Source organism: Monopterus albus, unplaced genomic scaffold (assembly GCF_001952655.1).
Source record: "Monopterus albus unplaced genomic scaffold, M_albus_1.0 scaffold67.1, whole genome shotgun sequence".
NCBI lineage: Eukaryota > Metazoa > Chordata > Actinopteri > Synbranchiformes > Synbranchidae > Monopterus > Monopterus albus.
The window spans coordinates 1,537,490-1,550,316 of NW_018127947.1; the positions used below are offsets into that span (position 1 = coordinate 1,537,490).

General features: G+C 42.2%; 2 protein-coding genes across 3 annotated transcripts; both read left to right on the plus strand.

The window, feature by feature from the left end:
- The first annotated feature begins 1,526 nt into the window (after nt 1-1,526).
- On the plus strand, nt 1,527-2,756 carry kcnj16a (potassium inwardly rectifying channel subfamily J member 16a). Its single transcript, XM_020604651.1, has one exon. It carries the CDS (start codon nt 1,527-1,529, stop codon nt 2,754-2,756), a length of 1,230 nt encoding a protein of 409 aa, XP_020460307.1.
- Nucleotides 2,757-7,070: 4,314 nt separating this feature from the next.
- On the plus strand, nt 7,071-12,569 carry kcnj2a (potassium inwardly rectifying channel subfamily J member 2a). 2 transcript variants are annotated; one of them, XM_020604623.1, is made up of 2 exons: nt 7,071-7,373; nt 9,321-12,569. In XM_020604623.1, exon 2 carries the CDS (start codon nt 9,539-9,541, stop codon nt 10,817-10,819), a length of 1,281 nt encoding a protein of 426 aa, XP_020460279.1. In that variant the 5' UTR covers nt 7,071-7,373; nt 9,321-9,538; the 3' UTR covers nt 10,820-12,569. The 2 variants fall into 2 exon arrangements, with proteins under 2 accessions (XP_020460279.1, XP_020460280.1); XM_020604624.1 differs by having other exon boundaries at nt 9,324-12,569.
- The last annotated feature ends 258 nt before the right edge of the window (nt 12,570-12,827 follow it).

Here is a 12,827-nt window from a genome sequence, read left to right on the forward strand (position 1 = left end):
AGTGATTTTTGCAAACTGCTTCTAATATGTGGAGTTCAGCTGAGTGCAAAATCTAAGGTGTCGATCATACAAGAAACATAAGTAAATCTGTAGCACAGAGTGCCACACGAGCAGCAGGGGAATAAAATAGCAGCAAAAGTGAGGACATTTACAGTGGGTCTTGCATCTCCAGGTGACTGAACACGCTATGATTAAATGTACTGACAGAGTACAGAGAGGCAGGAAAACCAGAATCATACATGGTAAACACTCCCAGATTGCCATGATAAAAAAGACCTTGACAGCCATGAAAGCACAGACCAAAAAATGTAATTGGAAACAAAACGCGTGACTGAAATTATGAGTACAACCCAAAACAGAAATCACTAAATGTTTGTCTTGTTGTCAACAAACTACTGATCGATACAGCAGATACCACAACAGGGAGAGCAGGAGGCTGCGATTTCAAAAATAACCTGCTGTTTGGATTAATGGCTCTAAAAAATAAAAAGTAGGAAAATGGACATGACGAGTTTAGGTGAACGTTTGTTAGCCCTTTGGGAGCATTTGTAATAATGTGCTGTGTATTGATTTTTGTTTACTGCATCTACAGTTCCCCCTGCCTGCTTTGGTCAAATTTACAACTATAGAAATAAATGCTTTGTCATAGTAGAGTCAATGAAGCAGAGGTGAAACTCACATATTGACTGAAATGTGCTTTATTCTGAAATTTGTATCTCAGTACAACAGCATGTGCACATCTACAGCCTTCGTTCTGTTTAAGTATTTAATGTATTAAACTTGTATTTCTACAATACACCTTTACACTGATACACAGGCCTACTTAACCATGACAGAGATAGGATTTCTTTGTCAGCTTTCACTAGCTGTTTGGACTCACTGGTAGTGTCGCCCGTGTGCTCCTACTGTTATGATCTGCACCGCTCCAAGGACTTGCTCTCAGGCTACGTCTCGGGTCAGTTGAACTACAAAGCAGCTATGAAGCTCTTAGTCCAAACTGAAAAAGTTGCCAAACTAGGGCTGAGGCAGTGATTTAGCCCTGCATTACAGGTCAATGCAGTCAAAAAGAAGGATAAAGAGCAACCCAGAAATTTAGAATTTAAGATTACACCAGGTTTTCCAAACTAGTCTCACAAATTTGCCCAGAAGAGAGAATATTTTCATTGTTTCAACAACAATTACTTTGTTGGTCAATAGAACATGAGAAAATGATGAAAATCCCACTCACAGCATTGTGGAATCCCCAAATGTCTTTTTTGGCAAGCACAGTCCAAAGCCCAAACTATTAAACTTACAGTAATGCAAGACCAAGAAAAGCCATTTGAGAGCCAAGAAGCAGATTTATGTATTTTTCTTGAAAGAGGCAAACTGATCATTCGATTATTAAAACCGTTGAATAATCATTGCAGCTCTGATTCTCATCCACTCCATCAAAATAATTTTCTGATTTAGGAGTTGATATTTACCACATGCTGATGCATAAATCGTTAAACATTCCTCGCTGTCTTCCCTGCAGATTCTGGAAGATGTGTAAAGACTATTCATCTGTGAGCCCCACCGATGACAGTGTGAAGACTGAAACAGGGCCTCAACTAAAGGGTCATCGTTATATGCATAAAGAGGGTCACTGTAATGTCGTGTTCCGCCATGTTCCTGAGGAGTGGCTGCTGTTTGTAACTGATATCTTCACCAGCTTGGTGGAGATAAGGTGGAGGGTGATGTTCCTGGCCTTTACCCTCTCTTACATCATGTCCTGGCTCTTCTTCGGCACCCTCTACTGGATGATCGCGCTTGTTCACGGTGACACCAAAGACAACACAAACAACCCCTGCATGTACGAGGTGCACAGTTTCACAGCTGCTTTCCTCTTCTCTCTCGAAACACAGACCACCATTGGCTACGGCTTCAGAGGAATGTCCGAGAACTGCATGATTGCCATCATCACTGTCACTATACAAGATGTTCTCAGCTGTTTCATCGACACCTTTGTCATCGGAATTGTTGTCGCTAAAATGGCCTCAGCCAAAAAGAGGGGACAGACGGTGGGCTTCAGCCACTGTGCCGTCATTAACCTTCGCGATGGTTACCTGTGCCTTTCTTGGAGAGTTGGGGACTTCCGCCGGTACCACCTGGTAGAGGGGACGGCTTGTGCTCAGGTAGTCCACTCCATGGCGCACACCACAGGAAAAGTTGATGTGACCTACGAAGACCTGGTTCTCCAGCAGAAAGATATTGTCCTGGTCACACCTACGACTATCTTCCACAGAATTGAACCCAGCAGCCCACTTTACAAGATGGGTTTAGTAGATTTGCGGAAAGCGGACTTTGAGCTGGTGGTGTCTTTTACCTACACAGACGATTCCACAGGTATGCTGCATCAGACCCGGACCTCATACACTCCAGCTGAGATCCTGTGGGGTCAGGTGTTCCAGGACATGATCATGATCAGCAGAAAGCACTACAGAGTGGATTACACCTTGTTCAATCAAACCACTAAGGTTGTGGTGCCAGAGGTCAGCGCTGAGGAGTACGACAAGTCTGAGCGACGGCAGCCCTCTCTTCAACATTCAAACAGATCTTCCTCACAGCACTCTCCATGGTCACAGCTGCAAGAGAAACTCCTAAAACCCCCAGTGGTTACAGTGGAGGTGATGAGTGACAGCCACCCTGAACCAACTGTATCAGCATCTCAAACAGACAGGCAGCATCTTGACAGTCTGACACTGCCAAATGACTTCACAAGTACAGAAATATGAAAGCAGAGTCATGCTTTAGGGTGGCATGGTGACTCAGTGGTTAGCGCTGCTGCCTCACAGCAGGAAGGTTAATAATAATCACCTTTATTTGGCTAAGTATATTACACACAAGGAATTTGTTTCCGGTACAGAACCAAAGCAGCCATCTGCGGCGCCAACTCAACAACGGCTCTAACCATCGGGGGCAATTGGGGGTTCAGTGTCCAGACACAGATACCAGACACTTTTACATGTGGACTGCAGGCACCGAGATTTGAACCTCCGACCCTCTGGTTGGGAGACAACTGCTCTACCCACTGCACCACAGTCACCCTGCTCCAGGTGTAATCCCCGGCCGACCCAGGGCCTTTCTATGTGGAGTCTGCATGTTCTCCCTGTGTCTGCGTGGGTTCTCTCCAGGTACTCCGGCTTCCTCCCACAGTCCAGAGACATGCAGCTTAGGTTGATTGGCGATGCTAAATTGCCCGTAGGAGTGTCACCCTGTGACAGCCTGGGGACCTGTCAAGGGTGTAGCCCGCCTCTCACCCTATGTTGGCAGGGACTGGCTCCAGCTGCCCCTGCAACCCTCTTCAGGATGGGTGAACTCATTCTAAGGCTCTCAACCATTTAATCAACATGAATGAAAAGTTCTCAAAATCCTCAGAAAAAAGGACATTTGAACATATCAAGTTCCATGACAACTGGGCAAACTAACTGCTAGGAAGATCATGTGATACATTCAAACGTTTCAGAACAGCTACAGTACCACATGGGCCTTGTGCTGAGTTTGTCTCATCAACTGTTTATATACGTAAAAAGTGATGCGTAAAGAAGACAAGTCAACCAAAACTTCAGTGTGTATGTTACTAATATAAAAAGGTCTCCACGTTTCATCTCTCATGTTACTAGACTCACTATAGGTCAGATAATTTAATGTGAAGTTTAATGTCTGGTACTTGCTGACAGCAGATAAACACATCATGGGGTGTCTTTTCCCGAGTAACCAGAGTTTATATATAAAAACATGAAGTTTCTGCTATGTCTATAGTGGTGAAATCACAATTACTAAGTCACTACCAGAAAGTCAAGCTAATCAAACATTCATGAAACACTATGTGAACTTCTTTGTGATCAAGCTGGTGTATTATCTTAGATGTTTGGAAATTACAAAAATTTATAACCTTGATTCCTTTGTCAGACGATCATCAAGCAAATTTTAGAAAATATTGACAGTATTGTTTATGAAACAAAACCAGTGACAGTTTCAATAAATTGATGTTTAAATGTCTGGTTTGTGTCTTTATTTCCAATAATAACTATCTGTCTAAAAAGGATCGTGGTCCTTGTCTGAGAACAAAAGCTCTGACTGGACAGTGACATTGATGTCAAGTAACCAGGCGCTGCTTTGTAACCTACTGCATCATCTATCCAAAACAGCTTGTGATGTTATAAAGCCTATTAATTATTTATTTAAACAACTTCACTCTCCTCTCCCTCTGCACACAGACCTCATACTGCTGTGTTCAGGAAACAGACACCACCATGACCTTGTGTGAGCACTGCACAGGTGGATTTCTACAGCAGATGATAGCTATGGCTTATACTTAATGTTACAATATCAACAGTGGGTTGATTCTAGGAGGCCCTGCAATATATGTCCATATGTTCTGGTTCATTAGTGGTTTCCACTGGAATAATTTAAAACGTACATTCAAAAATCACAACCAATTTAAACAAAACAAAACAAAACAAAACAAAGCAGTATATTTATTTTATCAGGCAACTGCACAAATAGAAAAATATGGGTGTAAATTTAATCACAATAAGATGTGACAGCTTCTCTTAGCCAGCAATCAATATAATAAAATATGCACAAGGTGAAGGAGTCATATTCTTTCTGAAGCCACTGGGGATTTCGCCTCTGATCCCTTCATGGTGGCAGCGCTTAAAAGCAGCCCGACTTCCCGACTAGAATCTTGTCTGGGGCTGAAGTAAAGCTTGTGTTTCTTCCAGCAGACGTTCCCAGTATGTTTGAGTTTACCAGGTTTGTCAAGCCTCTTTTGTTTTCTGATCCAGCTCAACAACGATGTAATGAACTCTTCACAGCTCGGCCCCATAACTGCCTTCCATCCAACCTTTATTTCAAGGTTTTGTGGTTGTATAAATACTTGAAACTCTGTTTGTGGGACAGTCCTACAGGTCCAGTTACATTTTTATTTCTTTGAAAGGAGGTTGTTTTCCATGTCTTAGTCATCAAATATCACTCAAAACACTAAACAGATTTCAGTGAAATTTAGTGGAAAGCTAGACCTTGGGCTAACAACCAAGTGACTACTTCCAGAATCCAGACAATGATCAAGAGTTTTTCTTCACATTGGCAATAACTGAACGGAAGAAAAGTCCTATCATTACAATAATTCAGAATCTCTCTCTATAATTTTAAGTATATTTTGCACAACTGTCAGTCACTCATGAAAGCAGCTAGGGCTAGATCAAACTGTTCTTATCATAATCATTTAGTCTTTAACCTTTTTTTTGTTGCTGTTGATCAACTAATTAATTGATTCTAGAACCATCCCACGAAACGCTGCTATGTTCATGTCAGAAGGATGGTGTCCATTATGTGAGGAGTTTTTACCAAAAAAGTGGCAGCACTGGTTCACAAGTGCATTTCATGTCAAGTTTTATTTGTATAGCCCAATATCACAAATTAGTTTCAAGGTGTTTCAGTTTGCAAACACACTGCATCCTAAGACCCTTAAACGGTTAATCAACATAATAAAATATATAAACACAATAGCTTTACATTCATTTGTGCAAGAACACAAAAAAATTACAGTATATGTACAATCTAATTAAAACGCAGTATATTTTATTCTGAAAGGCATTCTGCAAAAGAAGTACTTTTTTCATGCTAATACTTCTGTTACTTCTGTACATGTACAGTTCTGAATGCATGACTTCAAACAGAGTATTTCTGCACAGGGTTCTTGCCTCCTCCTGATGCTGCTGCTGCATGAAGAGTTCAGCATCCTCCTCCTGTGTCCCGTGCTGCTGTTTGCTGCTTGCTCACATTACTCTCCGAGCGCTGTGTGTGGGAGGCCATCACTGGTTAATTCCAGTCTCCAGCTCTCCACCTTGTGGTCCACACGCAGCACTGGGCTGCATGCACCCCCCTCCTCATTGCTGGAAATTAGGCATGGAAAGCAAACACACAGACATGCACGGTTCACGGACACAGGTGGTCTCAGCTAAATATAGGGGCTGCTATAAATAACCAGAACTAAAAATAAGACTCACAGGGATCAAAATTAGCTGTTAAGAAAACCTTGTTGAAAAACATGCAGTTGTGGGTTAGTGTTTATTATGAATTAGTAAGCAGGAAGAATGACTTAGGTCAGTGGCTTAAAGACAACACAGCTACAGCCTGAACTAAAATTATAGGGCAGCAGATGCATAGTCTAAACAACCGAAGCAACTTGATAGCTCAGTGGAGAAAGACAGTCATATCATAATACAGGCATGTCGGCTTTTATTGAGTGAGTCATTCTTTCCGACAGAACACATTTTCCATACCCACATTTAAAAAAAAAAAAAGATCTATAAAAACAATGGGTATCACAAAATTAAAGTGATGGGCAGTTGTTCTACACAGAAACAAGAAAAAAAAACATCTGCACACTGAAAAGAAATACTAGAGAAATAAAGAAAGAAAAAAAGAAAGAAATTGATTATATATAAGCATAATAAATTTATTCTTTTAGTATTTTTATTCAGTGTGCAGACAGTTTTTCTCTATTCCCTCCAAGCTGTTGTTATGGTCCTGCACCTGTGCCCAATTTGGGTCGGATGTGCACAGGACCTTTGCCTTTTTCAGTTGTTCTGCACAGCATCAACAGCAGGTGGTGACAGGACCAGGAGTCTCATTTTAATGCCCCTGCAGTCAAAAGATAAATAGCTGTTTTGACTTGGATCTTGGGAATTTTTCTCCCCATTTGGTATCATCAATGTTATAAGTTGTGGAATAGCATTTTTTCTTATTGTAAAACAATGTTGCACCTTTTAGAGGAATCATCCAACGCCATACATTTTTCATCTACATATATATATTACAATTCTATTAAGCAGTACTAATGCTGTTTAGATTTCAAATAGGAAAAATAACAAACTGATGCTTTTCTAACATGTGTTTGTATTTATATTTATTTTTTAACTAGGTTTTGTTCTACCCCTAACTGAGGCTAATCGGCCAATTAACGTCCAATTACTCTCTATTACTCCCTTGCTGTGTCCTGTTCACACATCACTCGCATTGGGTAAACACAAAATGACACAAACATAATGTACAACTGCTGCTGTGACACCGTGTGCGCGCCCCCCCTCCCCCCCTTGCCCGGCGCGGAGCGGGGGGCGGGCCGTGCCGGTGCGTGCTATTTAAAATGCTGTGGGGGAACTCGGTGCGAAGCACATTACTGAGACAAGTCCTCCAGAGACATGGGAGAACAGTTTCACACTTGATCTTGTTCGGCCCAAGTAACAACAAGCGCGTGGAAACGACGCCTGGGATAGCGGATGTCAATAAACGTCTGGATTATATTTCACCACGCTGATTTCAACCGGTCCACAAATGAGCAACAGGTAGAGGAAACATGAGTTTGAACCATTTCTTTCATACAGCTAGTTGTCCGATGCTTTAATAGGAATGTAAGGCCTGTCAGAACCGTTGTCTATCGGCAGCTCATATTCAGTTGTGCTGTCTACACTTTGCTCTGAGCGCAGACTTCCCGGCTTTTACGCACAACTTCTGCTGCCACAGCCGTGTGGCGGCCCGCCCAAAGCTTCATTTAGCTTCATGTTTCAGGTCTTTGTAATAAGCTCTCATTTCTGATGACCTGGTTTGGAGAACGTGCATGTGTCTCAGTGTGCGGGGTGCGTGTGGATGATTGCATCAGAAGTCCGTTCAGTTTTTTCCCCTCGCACCTGTTAACATTTGTCGCTGGCATTTGGCGCACTCTGAGGGGAACACTGTCCTTCTCCTGCGGGTTTAAAATCACGAGTCTATATAAATATAATATTAATACTTAATATTGTTTTAATATTGTTACTGTTTAGTTTTTACCTCAGTTTTTCTCTAAAACAAAAAAAAAAGATACCCTTCGTGAACTCATGCTGAAACAGATTTGGCTGCACATGATTAATTATAGAATGATTTACAACCCATTCTGCAGTGCTTTGTAACATGTAGCTCCATATCAGGCATCATCTGAGGACAGATTACACATGGCTTAACAACGCCGCTCCCCTGGTCATTATGATCAGAGCTATGATCCGCGCTGCTACCAATATGCTGCCAGTTAGCGTCGATAATAACATGAGTTATGTGGTATTTGTGCAAAAAACGTACAGATTGCATCAGTCAGTTTTACTTTGTGCAGGTGTGAAACTCCAGTATGGCTCGGTGACTCGGTCACTGAGTTATATACAGTGTGACGACTTAAAAAAAACACTTTCTAGTTTCCACTACCAGCTTCTTGCTCATCTCATATCTCTCATGCCTCAGACAGAAATCTATCCTAAAAAACGGCCATTGAAACTGTGGCAGGTCTTTTTGATGTTGTTGCTAGGACACCCAAAACTAATGAGTGGTGTTTTAGTTGTGCTGAGAGAATCCTCACAGGGTAGCCATTATGTCAGCAGAGAGAAGAGATCCCAGGGGGCTCTGTGAGAGTCAACAAGCTGCATGTCTGTCTGCACAGCTAAAGCCAACTCACACACGCTTCTTTAAAATAACAGATTTAAACCTTTGTGACCGACATGACATTTGTAACCTGCTTGTGTTCAGCGAAGGTGACACACTGATAAAACTGCATCAGAAAACCCATAAATGCTATCTATGATGATAATTTGGAGGTTAAAGGTTCTTGAGAGGGAATGCCAATAACTTAATTTTAAAGTTGAACAAAACATCTGCCATCCTGTGTTTTAAGAAGACAACGTAAAAATGAGAAATAAGACGAGTTTGCAAGTAATGTGAAACAATCTGGCTTGAAACCCTGCCTGTTGTCATTTATGTAACGTATGCATTTTTAGTTTTTGCAGTATACCATTTAAAAGATGACAGTATGAATAACGATCTGCACATCTGAACTTTCCCAGATCCCACAGTCCAGCAAAAAATGATCAGGTCAACACAGGGTTGCCAAGAAAAACAAGTGGACTTTGTAAATGACAAATAATGGACCTGAGTGCAATTACTGTGTGGCCTCGCTCGGTGAATGTTAGCTCAGGGTTAAATATCAGTTGTTGTCATCATACCGGAATGAAATATTGTTGGCACAGGGAGATGAGGTTTTCTGACGCTGGGTATAAAACCTTTTTTCTCAGGCTGCACGCATGTCTGACTCAGTGGGGAAGTCATCAGTTCTGATAACTTGTCCAACAAGTAACTGCTCAGATGTTGAACCATTAAATTATTCTTTTTGATGGTGATGTCATTACAAGCGCTAAACTTGATTTTAGAAATGCTTCTGATTTATCTGGAACTGGTTTGTCTAACAGATGTCTTCTGTCTCTGTTTTCTCACAGCAGATGAACTGGATGAGGTCCAGTCAGCTGATGAAAGAGGACTGACCACTTCATCCAGGGGGCAGGGAGGCTGAAGTCGCTTCAGCCCGCCTCATTTTGACACCATTTCCTCTGAGTTGGTCCCCCGAAGTGTTTCAAAACTGTTTCTCCAACGCTTTTTCCAGAAACTTAGACTGTTTTCCAAAGCAGAAGCAGCACAGCCCTCCCAGATTGAGGTGATGGGAAGTGTGCGAGCCAGCCGCTACAGCGCTGTGTCACCAGACGACGGCATGAAACTTTCCACTACAGCAGTGCCCAATGGCTATGGCAACGGCAAGAACAAGGTGCACACGAGGAACCACCAGCAGAGCAGATTTGTGAAGAAAGATGGTCACTGTAACGTCCAGTTCATCAACGTGAGCGAAAAAGGCCAACGGTATTTGGCTGACATCTTCACTACATGTGTGGACATCCGCTGGAGGTGGATGTTCATTATCTTCTGCCTCGCCTTTCTCCTGTCGTGGCTGTTCTTTGGCTGCATTTTCTGGCTGGTGGCCCTTTTGCATGGGGACTTGGCAAACAGTGGCCCGAAGTGCATCTCCAATGTGAACAGCTTCACCGCTGCCTTCCTGTTCTCCATTGAGACTCAAACAACTATTGGTTACGGCTACAGATACGTCACAGATGAGTGCCCTGTTGCAGTCTTCACAGTGGTTTTCCAAAGTATTGTGGGCTGCATTATTGATGCCTTTATCATTGGTGCTGTAATGGCAAAGATGGCAAAGCCCAAGAAGAGGAATGAAACTTTGGTTTTCAGTCACAGTGCCACAGTGGCTATGAGAGACAACAAGCTCTGCCTGATGTGGCGTGTCGGCAATTTAAGGAAGAGCCACCTGGTTGAGGCGCATGTGCGGGCGCAGCTTCTGAAATCCCGGACGACAGCAGAGGGCGAGTACATCCCCCTCGACCAGATGGACATAGATGTAGGCTTTGACAGTGGAGTTGATCGCATCTTCCTGGTCTCCCCAATTACCATTGTCCACGAGATCAAGGAGGACAGCCCCTTCTATGACATGAGCAAACAGGACCTGGAGAACTCAGAATTTGAAATCGTGGTCATCTTGGAGGGCATGGTCGAGGCCACGGCAATGACCACGCAATGCCGCAGCTCCTATGTCGCCAGCGAGATCATCTGGGGCCACCGGTTCGAGCCGGTGCTCTTTGAGGAGAAGAACTACTACAAAGTGGACTACTCCCGCTTCCATAAGACATACGAGGTGCCAAGCACCCCTCTGTGCAGTGCCAGAGACCTGGCAGAGAAAAAGTACATTCTCTCAAACTCCAACTCCTTCTGCTATGAAAATGAAATGGCGCTGGAGAACAAGGAGGACACGGACGAGGGGAATGGGGGCAGCGTAGGGCCTGACGGCACCCAAACAGATAACATCTCAGAGACTGAACACAGCCAAGCCAAGGTGCCCCTAGACACTCGGCCTCTGAGACGAGAATCAGAAATATGACTGCTCAGACCTCAGACCTCACTTGAAAGATGTTTTTAGAATCACCTCTCTGCTCTGAAAGGCAAAATGAGCCGAGCTGGGTAGAGGACAAATCCAATGGTACTGCTGTGGGAAGCAGCGAGGTTTAGGACTTCATATGTAAGAGGCTGAACTTTGACTACATACAGTATGACAAAACACAGCACTATGGGCTATGTGCATATTGCAGGACGAATTCTCAGTGAAGTCCCCGTGAATGTGTGCTCCATGTCTGGTGACTGCATGATGATGAACGGGAAGGAAGTTGACTACATGACTTGAAAAACTGCAGGCATGTCTTAGTTTTTCTCCAGCAAGAACAAGAGGCTTTCAGACAGGTGGATATGTAATATTTTTATAGAATATGTTCACAAGAGCTGCTAGAAACTAGTGGAAGTTTAACATAAAGCCCTTAAAGATGTTTTCATTTGACACTTTGTGCATTCACACAGAACTAAAGAGTACACGAAAAGTTAACATCTGAAACAAAGAAGGTACAAGAGTATTTGTTCATGAGCTGGTCTCAACACAGAAGTCCAAATAAACTGCAAAACACTTCTGTATGCAAGAAATGTCAAATGTTCAGAGGACTTTCTTCTGAAATTGAAAGCACTGAATTGGTGATGTTCTGTGTTATCCTTTGCAGTTACTGATCTGAGACTGCTCACTGATGGTCAGACAGGCCTGCTCATGTCAAGACACAGAGCGGGGTAGTATTATCAGCATCAAACTGACAGAAATCCTTTATTTAAATGGAAACAGGGGTAATGTGAGAATCTCAATGTTCTTAAAAGTGCTGCTATGATGATGCTTTTTTTAAAGGTTGATTTAAATAAATGCCAAAAAAGTATTATTTTCATAGTTTTTTGTTTCTTAAAAACACCACCTGATTAAGTTTGGTACAGAGAAGTAGAATGTTAATGGAGTTTTAATAGGGTTTGTTTTTTAAGAATCTGTGTACAGTTTGTTTCCTGTTAATTCTCCCTTTATTGAGCCACTTCATCAAGCTTTAATTTGGAAAATGAGAAACAAGGAAAACGAAGAAAGTGATAAATCAACCAAACTGGCAAAGGCTTTACTGCAGGGGAGATTTTTGTAATGTTTGCTGAAGTAAAAAAAAAATATTTCAGTTAGGGGCACTGCAATGTTTGGGAGGATTTTTAGGCTTTAACTTGAACCAAGAAGTTGATTTGAAGCCATACCCCCTCATGTTTGAACATGAGGTGATATATTATGACAGAAAACCAGATCTCCATCTGATGTCTGAATGTGATACAGTGTTATGACTGGAGAGTTTGTAAAGGTCTCATCTTTGCAAAATGTCAAATCACCAAGTAAAACATTCTCAAAGCCACCTTTTCTCTGCCTACGACTACACATCAGCCTACTGCATAATCAGCACAGTTTTTATTCTGTTTTATTTTACTTGAGAATGTAAAATCTGAAAAAGCGTACAGTAGTTCAAGGCCTAATGTACTGTAACCCTGGCATATAAAGGCGTACTGCAGTAATACAAAGTTGTATCCTACATCTCTCTTCTTTTCTTTTCCCATCACGACAGAAGCCACCAGGCTCCACAGATCCTACATGTGTAAATACCTCCCTCTCTGTTGCAGTTGTTTTGTATCAGTCTTCCAAATGTACTGCAAAACCAAGGAATGTACAGATTTTTGTATTAATATTATTGTTATTATTGTACATGATATTATGTTGTTCTTTTTCAATAAAATGTCAGCGGACAATCAGAATCATGCCGTTACTGGTCTTAAGAAGCAGATAAAACATTTTATAATTTCTGATGATTAGACTAACAGGTGTGATTAAGTCAGGTCAATCAAATTTATATAAAATGTAACAAAAACACTTTTTTAAGGTACTTTACTAACCCATGATCCATCCATTATCTATACCGCTTAATCCTGAATAGGGTCATGGGGGGCTGGAGCCAATCCCAGCTGACACTGGGCAAGAGGCGGGGCACACTCACTCC

What these genes read in the sequence shown, in the direction of transcription:
- kcnj2a (XM_020604623.1), top strand. Translation starts at nt 9,539, where the DNA reads ATGGGAAGTGTGCGAGCCAGCCGCTACAGCGCTGTGTCACCAGACGAC.
- kcnj16a (XM_020604651.1), top strand. Translation starts at nt 1,527, where the DNA reads ATGTGTAAAGACTATTCATCTGTGAGCCCCACCGATGACAGTGTGAAG.